Consider the following 21,637-nt stretch of genomic DNA (forward strand, 5'->3'; position numbering starts at 1 on the left):
GCGTGCAAACCAGCACTGCATGATTCTATAGTCCACTAACAGAAAGGTCTCATTCTTCTTAATTTTTCAGAAAACAAGCCTGAAACAATGTCTAAAGACTGACATCTAGTGGAAGCCATAGGAACTGAAATCTGTGTCCTAACCCCTTGGATACTCTATTAGGCATTCAATTGAAAACTACCCACATTTCCTCAGGTTTTTGCCTGCCAAATCAGTTCTGTTATACTCACATACAGTATTTTAACAGTTTTGGGAACTTTAGAGTGTTTTCTATCCAAATCTAACAATGATATGCATACCCTAGCTTCTGGGCCTGAGTAACAGTCAGTTTACTTTGGGCACTCTTCTCATCCAGACGTCAAACTTCGAAATAAGAAGTTTTAACAATACTCTGCCTTTGTTGGCTCTGTACAAAAAGAGCATCCACTAACTAACATTTTCAATTCCATTATATCCCAACGTTTAAAAGGAATGAGCACACGCAACCTAAAATCCCAGTTAGTCCACCATCATGGATGTTACCGTTGCGGATTTTCTCGTTGCTGATATAGAACTCCACACACTCACATGGTCGTCCATTCTTTCTTTGTATTTTCACCCTATGAAATATTCTTCCTGAGGAGTCAGGGGCACCTTCCTAACGGGTTTCGTAGCCTGTGAACAAGCTATAACCCTTTGTGATAAATCTCAGTTCGGGACATACCACCTTGCGAAATACATGCCAGTCTTCAAGCCTGTAGTCCACTCCTAAAGTCTGGTCTGTAAATTATTCTCCTTCGGCTACAGTATGGAGTTTCACTCTACAGGCTGGGTAATCAAACAGATAACCCCATAGTTGTCCATTAGACATCAGCACTTGATCTTTCAACACAGTTGCGGGCGGCATTTGGGTTCTATACATATTTGGAAAACGCTTTTTTGGTGCATTGTATATTGATGCTTTATACACTTCCCTTTCTCTATGTTTTAACCAGGGTCCTGCTTCTGTTGTTAACTTCTTGGATATAGGGGGCGCTCTTTTAATTTATGGATAAAAAAACGTGCCCGTTTTAAGCGCAATATTTTGTCACGAAAAGATGCTCGACTATGCATATAATTGGCAGCTTTGGAAAGAAAACACCCTAAGGTTTCCAAAACTGCAAAGATATTATCTGTGAGTGCCACAGAACTCATGCTACAGGCGAAACCAAGATGAAACTTCAACCAGGAAATGGGCAGAATTTTTGAAGCTCTGTTTCCCATTGTCTCCTTATATGGCTGTGAATGCGCCGGGAATGAGCCTGCCCTTTCTATCGTTTCTCCAAGGTGTCTGCAGCATTGTGACGTATTTGTAGGCATATCATTGGAAGATTGGCCATAAGAGACTACATTTACTACATGAGATGACAGTGTTGTTAACAAAAGGCTAAGCTTGAGAGCTAGCATATTAATTTCATTTCATTTGCGATTTTCATGAATAGTTAACGTTGTGTTATGCTAATGAGCTGCGGGATAATTACACTCCTGGATACAGGTTTTTTTCGTAGCTAAACGTGACGCACCAAACGGAGCGATTTCTCCTAAACAAATAATCTTTCAGGAAAAACTGAGCATTTGCTATCTAACTGAGAGTCTCCTCATTGAAAACATCTGAAGTTCTTCAAAGGTAATGATTTTATCTGAATGATTTTCTGGTTTTTGTGAAAATGTTGCCTGCTAATGCTAAATGCTACGCTAGCTGCGCTAGCTGTTACACAAATGCTTGTTTTGCTATGGTTGAGAAGCATATTTTGAAAATCTGAGATGACAGTGTTGTTAACAAAAGGCTAAGCTTGAGAGCTAGCATATTAATTTCATTTCATTTCATTTGCGATTTTCATGAATAGTTAACGTTGAGTTATGGTAATGAGCTTGAGGCTGTATTCACGATCCCGGATCCGGGATGGCTCGACGCAAGAAGTTAAGGTCATCACGGGTGTGTCAGTGATCAAAAAATCCATGTTTAATTTCTTCTTTAGTGTTCTGGGGTTTATTCGTAGTGTTCACAGCTCTTACTTATACTCCGGTTGACCAATACCCCGGACATTACTGTTTCATATACAACAGCCAGGCCCTAAGTTCACTAGAACAGGGGCCATACTCTTTCAAAGTTTCAAACACATTCCACAGTTCAACGAGGTCACTACACATCAATCATCATGACAGCTTCAAGCTTTAACATAAACACTCACTCGATAGCGTGAGAATGGAAGGACAGGATGCACATATATGGGCATAAACACTCACTCGATAGCGTGAGAATGGAAGGACAGGATGTACATTTATGGGCATAAACACTCACTCCATAGCGTGAGAACGGAAGGACAGGATGTACATATATGGGTGTAACCACGTGACCCATAAAATAACTCATCAATCACTTTTTGACGTGTGCCGTCTACTGTATTCTCTCTGACAGAGATTTTTTACTAGGATTAAATGTCAGGAATTGTGAAAAACTGAGTTTAAATGTATTTGGCTAAGATATATGTAAACTTCCGACTTCAACTGTATGTTGTGTGAGTAGTGACAGGAGGATGATAATAGATCAATGGGTGGATGAGCCATGAGTGTCTCATTTCAATGCTAATATGTTCTTAATATGCTCTTAAGTCACTATTTATAGCTCTTTTACATTTACTTTTAGTTTGTTTTTTAATGTATTTGTGCCTGATTTTTGCCTACAGCACGATATGTGGCTTGTTTGCGATATGTTGCTTGTTTGTTTTACTACTGAAGTGCGTTCTATTGCGCTTTAATTCGATCACAACAATTTATTTTACATTTTGGGAATTGTGAAAAGTGCTTTATGAATTAAATAGTTAATCGTCATTAGTCTGTCCTTAGTAGAGTGACCTTCAAATGTAATATCGAATCAAAATATAAATTAGGATGACATAAATGACCCAGCTGCTGGGTCAATCCCCCAACCCAACGTGCTGGGTTTATGTCACAATCCAGAAATATAGTCTAATATTTACCCAGCAGTTGGGTCAAGTGCTCAACCCAAGGCGTTGGGTTAGAAGCACAACCCAAACCCGTTGGGTTGAATTAACCCAATGCTGTGTCTGACCGATATTGATCCAGCAGTGGGTTGTCGAAATTACCCAAATTGGGTTATTTTTAACCCAGATTTTTTTTAGAGTAACAATAACTCATGTTGGAAAAATAATATGAATTTCCATTATTAGGCATAACCCAATTTCTACCTTTTAAGATGCCAAAATATATATTTTTCAGTAATTGTTTTCAGTATCCTAATTTTGTTTACTGATTGGTTTCAGTGCATGCATTCAACAAACATTGGACAAAGGACTTTCTACAGAGCCGTGTCATAACGTTGCCCTGTTGGAGAGGTTTATGACCCCCATAGCTCACAGTGTAATTTGGCTGATTGTCCTTTAATAAACTTCCATTGGTTAATCTATTGCTCAGTTAATACTTGGCTCGTAAATAATTCTGTAGTTGTCACACATCCTAAGGTCAACATCCCGATAGTGTTCACATTCCTCTCATGTAAATGTTCTATTTACATAACAAGATTAAATAAACTATGTATTTGGGAAATATCCAGTCTTAGCTATTTTCTTCGTTTACCATGCTGATGATTTCAAATTGTATTGTATTTTTTTTTATCTGTTAAAGACATTGAATATATGTTGTTTAGTTACTACATTTAGTATGTTTCCTTTTCTTCTCTATGTGAAGTACACAACCGGTCAAAAGTTTTAGAACACCTACTCATTAAAGGATTTTTCTTTTTTTTTTTTTACTATTTTCTACATTGTAGAATAATAGTGAAGACATCAAAACTATGAAGTAACACATATGGAATCATATAGAAACCAAAAAAGTGTTAAACAAATCAAAATGTATTTTATATTTGAGATTCTTCAAAATGCTACCCTTTGCCTTGATGACAGATTTGCACACTCTTGGCATTCTCTCAACCAGCTTCAACTGGAATGCTTTTCCAACAGTCTTGAAGGAGTTCTCATATATGCTGAGCACATGTTGGCTGCTTTTCCTTCACTCTGCAGCCCGACTCATCCCAAACCATCTCAATTTGGTTGACGTCGGGGGATTGTGAAGGCCAGGTCATCTGATGCAGCACTCCTTCACTCTCCTTCTTGGTAAAATAGCCCTTACACAGCCTGGAGGTGTGTTGGGTAATTGTCCTGATGAAAAACAATTGATAGTCCCACTAAGCCCAAACCAGATGGGATGGAGTATTGCTGCAGAATGCTGTGGTAGCCATGATGGTTAAGTGTGCCTTGAATTCTAAACCAAAAATCTCCAATTTGGACTCCAGACCAAAGGACAAATTTCCACCGGTCTACTGTCCATTGCTCGCCCAAACAAGTCTCTTCTTCTTATTGGTGTCCTTTAATAGTTGTTTCTTTGCAGCAATTCACACAGTCTCCTCTGAACAGTTGATGTTGAGATGTGTCTGTTACTTGAACTCTGTGAAGCATTTATTTGGGCTGCAATTTCTGAGACTGGTAACTCTAATGAACATATCCTCTGCAGCAGAGGTAACTCTGGGACTTCCATTCCTGTGGCGGACCTCATGAGAGCCAGTTTCATCATAGTGCTTGATGGTTTTTGCGACTGCACGTGAAGAAACTTTCAAAGTTCTTGAAATGTTCCATATTGACTGATGTCTTAATGATGGACTGTCGTTTCTATTTGCTTATTTGAGCTGTTCTTGCTATAAAATGGACTTGGTCTTTTACCAAATAGGGCTATCTTCTGTATACCACCCCTACCTTTTCACAACATAACTGATTGGCTCAAATACATTAAGAAGGAAAGAAATTCCACAAATTAACTTTTAAGAAGGCACACCTGTTAATTTAAATTAATTCCAGGTGATTACCTCATGAAGCTGTTTGAGAGAATTCCAAGAGTGTACAAAGCTGTCATCAAGTCAAAGGGTGGCTATTTGAAGAATCTCAAATACAAAATATATTTGGATTTGTTTAACACTGTTTTGGTTACTACATGATTCAATGTGTTATTTTATAGTTTTGATGTCTTCACTATTATTCTACACTGTAGAAAATAGTAAAAAATAATGAAAAAACCTTGAATGAGGAGGTGTGCTAAAACCTTTGACCTGTAGTGTAAATTAATTTAAAGTTATGTGATTTGGTTTATGTAGATACATTTGAATTGTTTAACACATTATAACAAAAAACTGATTTAATTTGCATATTCATACTGTTTGTCACATAATGTTCGCCAAAAGTTTCCTAGAATTGTTTGCCAGAAGTTGTACGAGCTGCCGCATATTTACTGCAACAGTTTGCCACAAAACAAATTTGCAAACATTTTTGGCAAATTGGCCAAAGGTTTGCCACAACTTTTTTTTTCTTTTCGTTCCTCTTCCTCCAGACGGTGTATTTGGAATCTCCTTCACCTGGAGAACAACCACCTCAAACAGAACAACCAGTTCCACACTGTCTGGATGTTTCGGAACCTCCTCTTCACATTTAGGGACACGTCCTCCTCCTGGAGAAGCTCATGGACCAGAAGGACCTCACAAAAAAGCATCACAAAACAACATTGACAGATGAACATTCACCCTCCAATGTTCAAGTTATCCAAGGTACAGTAGTAGTAGTATGTGTAGTAGTATGTTTTGGGTAGTATAAGTATTGACATGTATTTCTACAAACAATACTCAATTAATACCGTATAGCAAAAGTGTAATTAAAATAACATGTGTGACATAAACAGCCAGCCATTAGGTTTTGAAAATATTCCAATAGCCAGACCAATCTTTGTGCAATACAAACCCGTCTAGATGTATTGATTGTGGAAGAGTCGGTTTAAAGACTAACATTAATTGTCAAGCAAGTAATAGTAATTGTGAGCAAAGTCAACCAATATAACAAACCTAACATACAATATATGCACCCATTTCTCCCAGCTCTAACCATCCTCTATTGGTAACTCTGTTGCCTTTCACTTAACATCAAAACAAAAAGGATTTTGACCAATGTTTCTGTTTATTGCATCTGTTTTGTTGTAAACCACGACTCTGCTGCGTTCAACCTCGTTTCAGAACATGAGTGTGAGAAACTATGTTATTGATGGAGGGACGGACTGAGTTTTATTAGTTGTATGGACAGGATTAACATGACATACACCGTCCAACGAAATGCTTCCTTGCAGGTTCCTTCTCGACAATGCAACAGCAATAAGAAATTATAAAAGATAAGAATACGAACGTAAAGTAAATGGCTCAGTAGAATATAATAAATATTTTAGCTTAAATATAATACAGGAAGGCACAATTTATAGTCCAATATTTACACGTGTTTTGGGGAAGGGGGGGTTTGGTGGGCAAGAATTTAAATTGTGCAGTATTTAGAAATAATAAGAGCCTAGTAGCAGCAGTTGGGATGTGTGTGTGCGTAGCATGAATATGTGTGTGTGTGTTTGTGTGTGTGCATGCGTATACAGTATCTGTGTGGCTGTGTATGTGAGTGAGTGCATGTTTGCTAAGGTGCAGAGAGTCAGTGCAGGTGGTCAGTTCAGTTCAAGTGTTCAGCAGTCTGATGCCTAGAAACTGTCTCTGAGTCTGTTGGTATCAGACCTCATGCTCCAGACTATAAGGGAGTGAACAGCTCTTCGCTGTGGTGTGTGGTGTCCTTAATGATGCTGCGGGGCTTCTTCAGGCACTGTTTCAAGTAGATGTCCTGGATGGGCATGAGCATGGTCCCAGTGATGTACTGGGCCGTCTTCACCACACTGGAGGGTCTTGCTGTCGTGGATGGAGGAATTACCCTTACCAGGCAGTGATTGCAACCATTCAGGACACTCTCAATGGTGCAGCGGAAGTATTTGGAGAGGAGCCGGGTTGGCATGCGGAATATCGTCAGCCGCCTTAGGAGGTAGAGACGCTGTTGCGCCCTGTTGACAAGAGTGGTGGTGCTGTTGGTCCATGTCAAGTCCCTGGTGATGTGGACACTGGGAACTTAAAAAACTGCTGACTCTTTTTACTGCAATCCCATATATGTGGATCAGGGCATGTGTCTGTCCTCTGCTTCCTTTTTTTTAACACATTTTTTATTTTGTTGGTCATTTTTTCAGAAGGGGGTTACAGGTACCGGTATAACATTCAAAGTCAAATCAATTCAGATGTATTCAGTTTTCATATTTGCCTTTCCTATTTTTGTGTACCTGTGGGATGCCACTCGAAAGAAGAAGAAAAAAAACAACCAGAGAAATGCATACATACATAAAGAACAGTATCAACAGTTTTGTGTATCAACATTTTTGTAATACTTTTTACGCAAGGATAATAAACAAAAAAGGCTCCGCCTCACCAAACCATTCCCCCACCCCCTCAGTCCATATCCACACACCTGCATCCTCCCTCCCCACCCAGAAACCATTTTTTCCCACCCCTTCCCACCCTACCAAGCACACCTCCTCCCGCATCTTCACTGAGCATTCTGTTGAAGGTTTTGACAATGGTTTTGCCTAACGAAGGAAATATATCTATTCCTAAATATTTAAAATGGGAAACGATTGGGATTCAAGAGTAGAGTTGGGGTACTCTTTTCAGGTTCTTGAGGGGGAGTAGGGGAGATTTAGTTAGATTTATTTTATAACTTGAGCTGGAGTGGAATTTGTCTATGATCTTCAAAGCATTTGGGAGGGATTGAGATACATCTTCAGCGTATAATGAGATGATTTGAGCAGTAGAATTGAGGCATATTGGTGTAACTTCTTTTGAATGTCGAATTGCCTGGGCCAGGGGCTCAATGGGGGGATTCTACTAAGCTACTGTATATGGAATTGTTTTAAGAAGGTCACACAGGGTTCGTTTTGTTATTTCATATTAATTTTAAGAACCCTTTTGATGTATAAAAAATATATAAAAAAATAAATATTTGATGACCAATGTTAAATATATATATTTTTTACCCCTTTTCTCCCAAATTTCATGATATCCCATTGATAGTTAGTCTTGTCTCATCGTTACAACTCCCCTACAAACTCGGGAGAGGCGAAGGTCGAGAGTCATGTGTCCTCCAAAACACGACCCAGTTTGGTTAACAATTTTATTTGGCCTTACTATTATTAGCCCATACAAACGCATTGAATAACAGATATCCCCCCCCCCCAAAAAAAAATCAGAACGAAGTTTGTTCTGAAGTGTCTGTCCTATATCTGAGAGATATAAGAAAGGTCAGGAAACATTTTTTAAAATATTGTACATATTTAACACCTTATTTTTGTCGCAAAACAGTCTCCATGTACAGCACATTCGGGAAGTATTCAGACCCCTTGACATTTACTGCATTTTGTTACGTTACAGCCTTTTTCTAAAATAGATTAAATAAATAAAAATCTTCATCAATCTACACACAATATCCAATAATAACAAAGCGAAAAAACTGTTGTTTTTTTAGAAATGCTTGCTAATTTATTACAAATAAAAACAAAAATACCTTGTTTACGTAAGTATTTAGACCCTTTGCTATGAGACTCGAAACTGAGCTCAGGTGCATTCTGTTTCCATTGATCATCCTTGAAATGTTTCAACAACTTGATTGGAGTCTACCTATGGTGAAATTAATTGATTGGGAATCATTTGGAAAGGCACACACCTGTCTATATAAGGTCCCACAGTGCATGTCAAAGCAAAAAACAAGCCATGAGGCCGAAGGAATTGTCCGTAGAGCGCCGAGAAAGGATTGTGTCAAGGCGCAGATCTGGGGAAGAGTACCAAAAAATGCCTGCAGCATTGAAGGTCCCCAAAAACACAGTGGCCTCTTAAATGGAAGAAGTTTGGAACCACCAAGAATCTTCCTAGAGCTGGCTGCCCGGCCAAACTGAGCAATCGATGGAGAAGGGCCTTTGTCAGGGAATGAACAAGAACCCGATGGTCACTTTGACAGAGATCAAGAATTCCTCCTTGGAGATGAGAGAAACTTCCAGAAGGACAACGATCTCTGCAGCACTCCAGCAATCAGGCATTTATGGTAGGGTGGCCAGACGGAAGCCACTCCTCTGTAAAAGGCACATAACATCGCGCTTGGAGTTTACCAAAAGGCCCCTAAAGGACTCTCAGACCATGAGAAACAAGATTCTCTGGTCTGATGAAACCAAGATTGAACTCTTTAGCCTGAATGCCAAGCGTCAACGTCTGGAGGAAACCTGGCACCATCCCTACGGTGAAGCATGGTGGTGGCAGCATCATGCTGTGGGGATGGTTTTCAGCGGCAGGGACAGGGAGACTAGTCAGGATTGAAGGAAAGATGAACAGAGCAAAGTACAAAGAGGTCCTTGATGAAAACCTGCTCCAGAGCTCTCAGGACCTCAAAATGGGGAGAAGATTCACCTTCCAACAGGACAACGACCCTAATCACACAGCCAAGACAACGCAGGAGTGGCATTGGGACAAGTCTCTGAATGTCATTGAGTGTCCCAGCCAGAGCCCAGACTTGAACCCGATCGAACATCTCTGGAGAGACCTGAAAATAGCTGTGCAGCGACGCTCCCCATCCAACCTGACAGAGCTTGAGAGGATTTGCAGAGAAGAATGGGAGCAACTCCCCAAATACAGGTGTGCCAAGCTTGTAGCATCATACCCAATAAGACTCGAGGCTGTAATCGCTGCCAAGGATGCTTCAACAAAGTACTGAGTAAAGGGTCTGAATACTTACGTAAATGTGATATTTCAGTTTTTTTAATCCATTTGCAAAAATGTCTGAAAACCTGTTTTTGCTCTGTCATTATGGGGTATTGTGTTCAGATTGACGAAAGATAAAAACAATTTAATTAATTTCAGAACAAGGCTGTAAAGTAACAAAATCTGGAAGAAGTCAAGGGGTCTGAATACTTTCCGTATACAGCGTATGTTGGAGAGTATGTCGGTCTCATTAGATTTGTCCCGCATGTCCAAAATGGCATTCATGTCTGTTCGAATAACCAGTTGGAATTCAGTCAATTCTAACAATATGCTGGTCAGAGAATAAAAAATAAAAAACTTGGGATCATATGAATTTGGAGCATACACATTGATAAAGGCAATTCTCTTCCCATTATGAACATTTAAGGAAAGTGATTCTGCCTTCTTGGTCTTCGCCTTCATCAGGGATACTGTGATTTTGAGTTTCTTATGCATCATTATGATAACACCCTTAGTTTTGTTTGGGGCTCATTAAAAAGCCGCCAGTTTGTACAAATGGTTCTCTATTCTATGTGCGTCCTTATGGAGAAAGTGTGTTTCTTGGAGCATTGCTATATCAATATGGTTTCTTGCTTGAATATCAAGACAGCTGGAATGTTTGATAGGATTATTAAATCCTTTCAGATTCCATGAGACAATAGCTAGTGTTGCCATTGTTTTTCTAAAATGTAATTGTTATCCTTAGTGTTGATAAGATCATGGATGTAAAATAAAATAGCACGACCCACTGGGTCTCTATAAACCGTTCCCCCTTCCCTGCCCCCCCTTCCTCAGCCCCCTCCTTCCTATATGTAGCTCCCAGCCCTCCTTCTCCTATTCCCCCAGCCCTCCTTCTCCTGTTCCCCCAGCCCTCCTTCTCCTGTTCCCCCAGCCCTCCTTCTCCTGTTCCCCCAGCCCTCCTTCTCCTGTTCCCCCAGCCCTCCTTCTCCTGTTCTCCTGTTTCTCTTAAGCAGCAGGGGGGGTCTCAAGCTATAACATAAAAAAAAACATTATTATTGTTAAATAAAACATAAAATAAGCAACCAATTTAGACCCTTACAGTTAAGTTAGCAGACTTGATGAGTAAGGGTGGGGAATGAAGGAAAAAATAAAGAAAATGAAAACAAAAAGATGACAGATATGCAAGTCTAATGCCTAAACAGTCAAAAATAGGAGGAGCAATAGATCTTAATCCATTATATGCATAAATTATTAGCAATATGCTTTGAATTACTTTAAACATATAACCTTTAAGTGCTCTGTTCTATGTACAAAACAAATAAGAGGGTATGTGCAAAAAGTGAAGTCTATACTCTAGATGCTACTGTATATAATAATTTATCATTGCCTGTAGGGCAAGTCCTCCCTGGGAGATACATTTAGTGCCTAAATCGAGGGGGAAAGGAATCAACAAGAAGGAAAACAAGCAAAAACAAAACAGCTATTGTGTAGTAGTAGCCCGTATTGGACTGGCCATCTCTCCTTGGCAGTAGCAAAAAATCTATACAAAATGAAACATAAAATAGTAGGGGAATAGCTACTAACTTAAACTACTTGACTATATATAACTATATTGTCCATTGCTCATTAATTGGTGTGGTGCCATTACTGTGTAAATGTCCAGGACCATAGGCAATATACTTATAACAAGTTTAATGCTCAGCAATAATATTATTATTGTTCCTTGTACCCAAACATTAGGTGGTGTCATCATTGTCTTATGCTGAGGGCAGCATCATAGCCATAGGCTAGGCCGCGTGATTGTGCATGGATAGCATACCTTAAAAAATGTGCCAGTCATGAGGTTCCTTCTGTTGGCTTGTCCCGTTGTGTGTTGGGTTTGATGTGCTTCTTGAAGAAGTCTTGAGCTTCTTTGGCAGTGGAAAACATGTGTGTGGTGTTCTGGAAGGTCAAGAGGAGTTTTGTCGAGTGGATGAAGCCGAATCTCAGGTTTAGCTTGCGTAGCTGGTATCGCACCTTGTCGTAGGTTTCCTTGTGTTTTAGTATTTTGGCACTCAGGTCTGGGTAGATGTCGATCCTCTTCCCTGCATAGTCAAACCCCCAGATTACACTACAAGGTGAACAATTCTCCGCTTGACTTCAAAGCTGTGGATCCGTACAATCATACAGTGAGAGCCGTTGGAGTTGACCGCTGCAGTGCTCACTGTTAATCAGCGACATGGGACCTCCCGCCCAAACAGCTCATAGAAAAGATTTTGCTCATGAAGGAAGTTGGGTTGCCCGCCTCCACACCAGTTTCAAGTCCTGTGACCTGCACATTGAATTTACAGGAGTTTGATTATCCCTTCCAACTTAGCTTGCACTTCTTCCAGGTCATGGAGTCACACCTCTGTCGCATTGGTTGCCTTCTCCAGGCTTTCCACTTTAAATCAAATCAAATTTATTTATATAGCCCTTCGTACATCAGCTGATATCTCAAAGTGCTGTACAGAAACCCAGCCTTAAACCCCAAACCTCAAGCAATGCAGGTGTAGAAGCACGGTGGCTAGGAAAAACTCCCTAGAAAGGCCAAAACCTAGGAAGAAACCTAGAGAGGAACCAGGCTATGTGGGGTGGCCAGTCCTCTTCTGGCTGTGCCGGGTGGAGATTATAACAGAACATGGCCAAGATGTTCAAATGTTCATAAATGACCAGCATGGTCGTATAATTATAAGGCAGAACAGTTGAAACTGGAGCAGCAGCACAGTCAGGTGGACTGGGGACAGCAAGGAGTCATCATGTCAGGTAGTCCTGGGGCATGGTCCTAGGGCTTTACTTTAGAATAGGTATCCACGTTAGCAGTGAGCACAGCCAATGATTCAATTATCGGTTTTAATTGTAAGACGAGGGCAGAGGTAATCTCCTCACAAACAATCTCTCGTATAGAAGTGGCCAGCTCTTTTTGTTGCCTGGTGATGAGAGCTGCCATGCTCCCACAGTTGAATTGGGAGCACCACAATGCCGGTTTACTTACAACCTCCCAATAGACTGACTCGTCATTGTTGGTTACCAGGCCTACAATTGTGGTGTTGTGAGCAAACTTGATGGAGCCACGCAGTCATGGGTGAATAGGGAGTACAGCAGAGGGCTGAGGAGATAACCCTGAGGGTCCCCTGTGTTAAGAGTTAGTATAGAAGAGGTGTTGTTCCTGTGGTCTACCTGTCAGGAAGTCCAGGACCCAGTTGCAGATGGTGCTGCCCAGACCCAGTGCTCTGAGCTTGGTGTCGAGCTTTGAGGGAACAATAGTGTTGAATGCTGAACTGTAGTCAATGAACAGGATTCTCACATAGGTGTTCCTCTTGTCCTGATGTGTTAGGCCCGTGTGAATAGCGATGGAAATGGGATCTTCCATGGATCTGTTGGAGCGGTAGGATAATTGGCGTGGGTCCAGTGTGCCTGGCATGCTGGCCTTGATGTGGGCCATGACCAGCCTCTCGAGGCACTTCATGATGACTGGGGTAAGTGAGACTGGTCGGTAGTCATTTGGGAATGTCACCTTGTTTTTCGTGGGCACTGAGACAATGGTAGTCTCCTTGAAGCAGGTGAGGACTACAGCCAGGGACAGGTTGAAGATGTCTGAGAAGACGCTCACCAGCTGGTCAGCCCACACTCTGAGAATGTGGCCAGGGATGCCAACTGGTCTGGCGGTTTTGTGAGTATTCACTCTTTTGAGAGTTTTCTTCACGTCAGCCTCAGAGTGAAAGCACTTGGTTGTCCGGAGCAGCGAGTGTGTTCCTGGATGGCTCGGTATTGTCTGCCTCGAAGCGACCATAGAATGTGTTCAGCTCATCTGGGAGGGAGGCTTCGGTGTGCACCACACAGCTAGATTTGCCTTTGTAGTCTGTAGTCCTTGCCACGTGTCGCGAGTCTAGGTTGTCAAACATCAATTAAAGTTTGAGTCTGCACTGTCTTTTTGCATCACTAATGGATGAGGAGCTCATAACTGCTTGCCTTGTACGCATCGCGCCCCACCGAGTCATTAGGGTCTGTTCTGCTGACATTGAATGCTGCAGTATGGGCTCTGAGCATGGTACGGATATCTCTGTTGATCCAGGGTTTTTAGTTGGGGCATGTCCAGATTGCTATTGTGGGAACAATATCAACACATTTCCTAATGAAGCCTCTGATTGATGGTGTATATTCCTCAATGTTGATGGATGAGTCCTGGGTGGATGAATCTTTCAACATATTCCAATCAGTAATATCAAAACAGTACTGGATATAAGGTAAAGAACAGATCAATCTCACTGGGGCTATACCTTCAATGCATCGCAGTGGACCGACAGTTTGAAGCTGATTAAAATAAAGGAATATAGAAGCAATATTGTGTGGCCTCCCCATTTTGTTATTGGTAATGTTTGTCTTATTTTGTGCCAACAGTTGATTATATAGATTATTAGGTAAAGGAATATAGAAGCAATATTGTGTGGCCTCCCCATTTTGTTATTGGTAATGTTTGTCTTATTCAGTGCCAACAGTTGATTATATAGATTATTAGGTAATCTATAGTAATTAGGTGGAAGCAGAACAATTAGAAAACAGAATTCAATAAAGAAGTGTTTGTTGCACTTTATTTTAAGGAACAGAAATTGCTTGGTATTTTCTAGGAAATTGTGAGGTATTAATGGGTACTTTCTGCTACTTACTTCAAAGACCTTTAAACTATTGGTAACTACCTGGTACCAAATGCTGCTGAGTGGTGCTACTTGCATTGAGCCTCAAATAAACAAATGTCGGTTATAGGTTATTATAATTGTTTACTTGCATTTTACAATGCAATTTCTATGTATTTCTATTTCTATGTAAAATACCAGGTAATTTCTGTACTGTAAAATAAAGTGGTACCGAACTTTTGGTAGAAGTAGTGAGTCGTACATTATGACCAGTGGTTGTAGTAGAGGGTAAATGCACATAAAAGCCAACCCTAGACCTCTGGTCTTGTAGGCTTTACAAGAGTACAAACGACAGACGACAACTAAAAACTCAACGTTTTTCCTCATTCGCCCCATGTCTGTTCACCCACCTTATCTATCAGCGAGTCCATCAAGGTGCCACAGTAGTAGCAATTCTTCTTTTCTCCTTCAGGGAATTATTATACTGCATTTCATTTTTTCATCAGTTTTCTTTTAAGTGCATGTCTGAACTGCAATTTCTGCGATGTTACATGCAGTTGAGTAGCCAAAGCTTAAATACACATACATAGACATATATAGATTGGTGGAGAAGAGGGGATGTTAGGACCTCACTGGTCATCTTCTAGCAACTTGTCCTCCTGCTGTCCTGTGTGTTTGGAAGAGGGGGAGCCCCCGGCCCCAGCCTTACCCTGTGTGCTGAGGGAGGGGACCTCAGCTGCTCTCTCCAAGCACTCAGAGAGGCGTTCAGTTCCTTGGCCCGCCTGGGCTCCTCGTCCTCCTCGCTCAGGCCCATGCTCTGTCTCGGACTCAGCCAGCTCTGCTGCTGCAGCCCCCTCCTCTGACCTGGTGGTTCCCACAAACTGCAGGTGAGGTAGGAGAGTCTCTTTGCGGCTCTCGGCGTAGAGCTGCTGTTCTAGGGTCAGGTAGGACGATGTCAGGTGTCTGAAGTCCATTTCAAAGGGCAAGGCCGACGACAGCACACTTGTCTGGGATGACGCACAGGCCCTGGACTGCCCCTTGCAGGAGCTTCTGCTGCTCTCCTTGGTCTCCGGGAGCATGGACTGGATCTTGGGCAGCCAGCGCTTTCGCACACGCCGGGCGTTTGTGCACATGTCGGCTGCAATCACGTTCATCTCACTCTCTTTGAAATTAGGTGCAAAGTTCTGGCAGTAGACTGCAAACGAGAGAAAAGAGACAAGACAACATTGAAAGAGATGCATATTGTCAACTTTACATACAGTGTTGAGCCAAATGAATCCAGTATGGTGTTTAACACCCGAGGAAACAGAAGGGCACCTACGTTTGACAGTGTTTAGGACTCGGTTGTCCAACGGTTTTCGGCTGGGATCATTGGTGGAGGAGCGAATTCCAGTTCCACAGCTATTGGCCAGTGTGTTTCTATGTATACAATAGCATAATCAGTATCCATATAGGGCTTTCCCTTTCTCCTTTCTATCATTTTCTCTGCCCCCCTCTGTCTAAAATGACAAAATATGCTTTATAAAGAGCTAGTAGCCTACTGTCTAGGTCCAGAATCTGGCTACGACAATATAGTTACAAATGCACTGTAGAATTTAACAGTCTAACCTGTCAAAGAAGGTGGCGAGCAGCCGACGCAGCAGCACTTTGTGCTTAATGCCGGCACACAAATGACAGTTCATCAATTGGCCACGAGTCATATATACACCAGAACCTGGGGAAAAGGACAGAGCAATGCTGCTCACGTTCACATCCATGATGAAAATAATAAAATGGCGGGCCTCCCTAATGATCTCTATGTCCATGGTAACATCTCTGTGTTGTACGATACAGTTGTAAAGAAGAAAATATACTGTCTGCATGTGAGGGCTTAGGTCTTCAACACTACAACAGCCAATGGCCACTGACGTTTGATTTTGTAAATAAATAAAAATCTGCCCCCCCAAAAATAGCAACGCCCAGCTACCTTCCCTGACTTTTCCTAAATATTTGTTTTACATTGCTCAGTTGTCAGAATTTTTCAATCACAAACAGAAAGGTATTTAGAGGCTGTTTACCTGTTGTTTTTTCATATTTTCTTCGAACTTAAGGGGCCAAGACAAATGTGCCGAAAGGTGTTGGTATAGAGGCTCTAATGCATCTCTCTCCTCACTGAATGAGTGTTGTCAATGGATGAATGGGTGATAGAAACCAGATAGAAACCGATAATTGTGCATGTGACTTCACAACTGAATTTGAATGAACTGAATGATGAGGAGGAAGGTGAAGAGGGGGATTGCATTTTAATGATCTGAATGACGAGGGAGAAGGGGTTTGAATTTAGAACAATAGTGTAATGATGATAAAGAATTGTGGGGAGGTCTAATTATTTGATTCTGAAAGCCTGGAAATTCTATAATCTCAGCTCAGAGAGTCAAATCAGAAACTGAGAACAACACACAATGTGTGTCGTTCACAATGGATACACGGACAGCATTGCACATGCTGTAGAATTTAGATGAGCTGGAATCGGATGGAGGATCGGATATTGAGCTTGAGATCAACGTTTCTGATGAAGATTATTCATCTGATTCGAGACTCTGCCTCTGATGCTTGAGCCTCGCCGCAGCAAAACCAGAACAGGGCCAACTGAGACGGCGATCCTACCTGCCACAGTGAGACAGGAGTCTGGCAAAGAAAACTAGCCTGCGCGGACCAGTGAACAAACAGACTGGAGCTTCCGCCCTCTACACAAAGCAACATACCAGCGGAGCTTTACTCCACATCAGTGATGGAGAGTGGTAAAAGCAACACTCACAGTGTACAGATGGAAAATAAACAAGAGTGTTTGCAATCCTCAGCACCATGCATCCCACTGTTGCCATCAGCAGTTACCAGAAGAAGACATCGGAGACAGTGACAGACTACAATCGCACAAAGGTATGTAGCTCTGCTACATACAGATAGCCTTTCCATTTGCCATGCAACAAATATTTTCTCCTTTCATTATATTGTCTTACGTTAATATTATTGATATTACTATTAGTTTTATTGTATATAATTCAAACCTTTTCTATTCTATTTTGTTTTATGCAATAGCTTGGTGTGGATGCACTCGACCAGATGGCAAGACTGTACTCTGTAAAAGGAGGTACTTGCCGCTGGTCTGTTGCAGTGTCCTACAACGTGATCGACGTGGCTGCTATCAATGCGCACGTGTTGTACAAGCAATGCCTTGACAAGATAGTCAGCAGAGACTTCATCATGGATCTGGCATGTGAGCTTCGTGAGAACCACATGAACGCCAAGAAAGCAGCTACAGCCGCCAAGGTAGCAGCGCGTCCTGCTCTCCCTCTTCCCTACGCACCATAGCTCCCACTCGGGAAAAAGAGGACAATGTCAAATTACGTTCTTTAAAAAAATATATCTTGTCATTGATATATTTCCACAACTCTTTCTTTATGTAATTCATCCTTTACAATTGTTCATGCACTGGTGGTTTTATTTAGGAATACATCAAATGACTTCACCTGAGCACTGGTTATATTATTATATATTTTTGTTTTCTACTTTGTCAGAGAAGCTGTAACTGGACTGTAATATTTACTATAACTAATCTAATCTACAAATAAAGTTGCTCAAATGTATTGCACTAATGTTTTTATTGTAATGGAAATGAAAATAGGCTGTATTATACAAAACATATCTTTGACTCTATCCAAAAAAAAACTATTGTTTTTATATCTAGTCATATACTGTGTATTTAGTCAGCCACCAATTGTGCAAGTTCTCCCACTTAAAAATATGAGAGAGGCCTGTAATTTTCATCATAGGTACACATCAACTATGACAGACAAAATGAGGAAAAACAATCCAGAAAATCAGGTGACCAAATACTTATTTTCCACCATAATTTGCAAATAAATTCATAAAAAATCCTACAATGTGATTTTCTGGATTTTTTTTTCTAATTTTGTCTGTCATAGTTTAAGTAGTTTAAGTGTACCTATGATGAAAATTACAGGCCTCTCTCATCTTTTTAAGTGGGAGAACTTGCACAATTGGTGGCTGACTAAATACTTTTTTGCCCCACTGTATATACTGTACTTCCACAAATATTTATTCATGCTCCTTTACAATTATTCATGCACTGGCGCTTCTGTTGAGGAATATGGCAAATCATTTCACCTGCACACCTGGATTTTCTGTTCTACTTTGTCAAAAGAATCTGTAACTGGACTGTAATACTTATTATAATTCTATTACTAATCAAATCTAGAAATAAAATGTATCAAAGGTATTACAATAATGTTTTATTATAAAGGAAATTAAAATAGCCTTTACGTTTTTCAGTAGGACTTAGTAGAATTTTTTTTTTTTTTAAACTTGACACCATCTAAACAAATAACTATTGTTATATTTTTACATGGATATATTTCTATTAGTATTTCTTTATAGAATTTAACCTTTACAATATATTTTCAAGAGACGGTGCTTATGTTTGCACACCTTGCAGGTTGATATTCATCTGATGCGGACGCTAAAGGGGACTCCCAGCAATGTTCTCTAGCGGGTCCTTAAAGGCAGAAAGGCCCAGCGGTTCTAGTGTTAACTGAGTCAGTGCTTGAGGCGAGCTGACATGCACCATAGACATACATATTATAGAGTGGCCTATATCAGGGGTCACTGCTTATGTCTTACCTCCCACCAGCTCCACCTTCTCCCCGGGATCCCCTTCTGTGTACAGGGTGGGGTGGCAGCGGTAGCCAATCTGGCTGATGAGACTGGGTGGCAGCGCCATCGTGTCCCTGCCGATCAGCACACAGCGCCTCTCAGTGGCCAGAGGTAGGGACAACACGTCCAACTTATCCTGCACTGGGGGGAACAAGTGGAGGCAGAATTTCAATACTAGACAGTGTATTCTAAAGCTGAAGTTGTGTTTCAAATGAGAACTACTGGTGCTTCAAAAAAGTAACACAGAGGATGGATAATTTACTGCTGTAGGAGTTGGTTGGGTGCCCATAATTCTGCCCATAAACCCCGTTTGTATTGCTGCTGCCGTAGAACTCCTCTTCAAACTCCTCCTCGTTGGGGTGGGAAGTGGGGCTGTCAGTGGCTGGGAGGCTGGAGGCCCCTGGGCTAGAGCGCTCCCCAGAGGCCATAGGGTACGACTGTACTCCGGGTACAATACCACTCCCTCCTGCCCTCATGTAACATTGCGCACTGCTCCTCGTGGCGTAGCCCTTGAGGCCCTTAGCTGTGTGCTCCTCACTCATTGGGGACTCACATCTTTCCTGCTTAATCCTACAAGTGGCCATTAGTGTGTCGCCTGGCAACAGGGCCGGATGGCTGTAGTTGGGGCTTGACTGTTCGAAGCCCAGATCCTCGGTGGTGGCCGTCTGGGAATCGCAGTGTGGAGAGTTGGCCTTTAGCATGAGATTCATCCTGCGCTCCACAATGTTCTGGATCTGGAGGTAGCCGGCCGTGTACATGAGCACGAGCTGTTCGCTGGCAGCCATGGTCAGCCTGCCCGTGTAGCAGAAGGAGAGGATCTGCTGGAAGCAGGACGGGGTGACCGAGGAGGGTAGTTCAAACATGCCCTGAGAGCTGCCGCTGAACAGGTCTCTGAAGTAGAGGCTGCTGGCGGCCAGCACGGCACGGTGGGCCTTAAAGGACTGGCCGTTGACCATGACGGCCACATCACAGTACTGGCCCTGCAGGCGCTGCTCGTTCAGACTCTCCAGCACAGAGCTGCCAAAGTTGGGGATCTCCACATGCAGGAGCTGGGACATTATGATGAGAGCAGGTCTTCACTGGAGACAGGACCGGCTGAAAGGGCATCTGCCGAGAAAGACAGAGGAGATGGAGAAAAAAGTTATCCACATTCAGACAATACAACATGCATATTAATATGCTATTTAAAAAAAGAGTAAAAGTTCACAGTATCTTTGCAACTATTTCCAACAAAAAATGTCAGTAAGCTAACGTTTATTTTCCAGAACTTATACAGTTAATACAGAGGAATGAGATGCAAGTTTTGAACTGCTCTGCATATGCTTTCAGGTATTCAATAGACTGTACTAACTGTTACCTGCACAGAAAGTCAGCCAACACTCATCCTCCTATTACAAACAGTCTCTAACCTGTACTGCACAGTCCTCTCTAAACAAGTCAAACATAAATTCAGAATAAAGATAAGGTTGCCCACCAGAAAGAACAGAAGCACTCCAATTCTCTCCTTCTCCATTCGAGACTGAGGTGGTAGAAGAGGGTGAGGTTCTCTATGCACAATCAATGCAACGTCTAGCGTATGTGTCACAGGGAAAGGGGGGTAGGCTATAGACACAGACAGAGGAAGGGAGGGTGTGAGACGGAGAGGAGGAGTCATTTAAGGACATAGAGAGAGCTAATGCGGATAACTGCCCTGCAGAGGGTGACTGTGTACTATAGAGCTGGGAAATGGAGACATGTATTACATACCTCATCTGTTTCAGAGATTAATAAGACGGAAGATTGATTGTTACTGAGACCGTCTAAAATACAGAAGACAGATGAAGAGCTCCGGCATACGGGTTGTCACGCACACTATGGTATATTACTGTCGACTTATGTTCTTTACAGTAGATGATCTACACTGTGTGATCAGACAGCCTGTGTGCCAAGACTTGGGCAAATGCACAGCGCTGCAATGCAGTGCCTGTCCCAACTTGGCATGCTGAGTACATAGTGTGCATACTGCGTCTATGTGCCAACTAGGAGCCAGACACACAGGACACTGCACACAAATGACTACTCGTCTGTGATTAAAGAGAGAGCTGGATGTGCCTGTTATTTCTTATAATATGGCAAGGATAACTCATAGGTTATGGAGGATAAGTGGGTATTATCCGATACTGCTGGGATTATTGTCTGAAGACTGTATTGAAAAGGATATTCTTGCAATTAAAGATTGAGGAAGGGCATGACAACTTGATTTTGAAAGTCAGCTTCTGATTATCTAGCCATCATTAATGTAGGATTTGTACTGCAGTGATAATCTAATGGTTATCTGCAGATGTGATGTTAGTAGTGGACTGATTTAATAATAATATGTATTTTTCTAATGAATTGACACCCCTCCAAACATAGACTAGAGGTAAAAGGATTTTGATATATTAAAAGGCACAATCTGTAATTTCAACAGCCTGACCCTGCCACTGTAAATTAATAGAGCTGAGGAAATGTAACCACTTTTGGATTCATTTGGAGCTATGGATACAACACTAACATCATAGTTTTAAACATGGTGGGGCAATTGTAAAGTGCTATTGCGTGTCAGCGCCAGATTTCTAACAGT

General features: G+C 41.6%; 1 protein-coding gene across 1 annotated transcript; it reads right to left on the minus strand.

The window, feature by feature from the left end:
• Positions 1-14,951: 14,951 nt before the first annotated feature.
• Positions 14,952-20,594, minus strand: LOC112248898 (nucleus accumbens-associated protein 2). Its single transcript, XM_024418314.2, has 6 exons — positions 20,510-20,594; positions 19,298-20,142; positions 19,003-19,176; positions 15,931-16,036; positions 15,644-15,741; positions 14,952-15,517 (listed from the first exon to the last, which is right to left on the minus strand). The coding sequence occupies exons 2-6, from the start codon at positions 20,091-20,093 to the stop codon at positions 14,952-14,954; spliced, it is 1,740 nt and encodes a 579-aa protein (XP_024274082.1). The 5' UTR covers positions 20,094-20,142; positions 20,510-20,594.
• Between the last annotated feature and the right edge of the window lie 1,043 nt (positions 20,595-21,637).

Source organism: Oncorhynchus tshawytscha, unplaced genomic scaffold, assembly GCF_018296145.1.
Source record: "Oncorhynchus tshawytscha isolate Ot180627B unplaced genomic scaffold, Otsh_v2.0 Un_contig_766_pilon_pilon, whole genome shotgun sequence".
Lineage (NCBI taxonomy): Eukaryota > Metazoa > Chordata > Actinopteri > Salmoniformes > Salmonidae > Oncorhynchus > Oncorhynchus tshawytscha.

Excerpts from the sequence above, each read along its gene's own strand:
- LOC112248898 (XM_024418314.2), bottom strand. The coding sequence starts at position 20,093 with ATGTCCCAGCTCCTGCATGTGGAGATCCCCAACTTTGGCAGCTCTGTG. Across the intron at positions 19,177-19,297 it reads CCCAACCAACTCCTACAGCA|TGCAGGATAAGTTGGACGTG; the intron begins GTAAATTATCCA and ends TGTTCCCCCCAG. Across the intron at positions 16,037-19,002 it reads GAAGGTGGAGCTGGTGGGAG|GTTCTGGTGTATATATGACT; the intron begins GTAAGACATAAG and ends CCTTTTCCCCAG.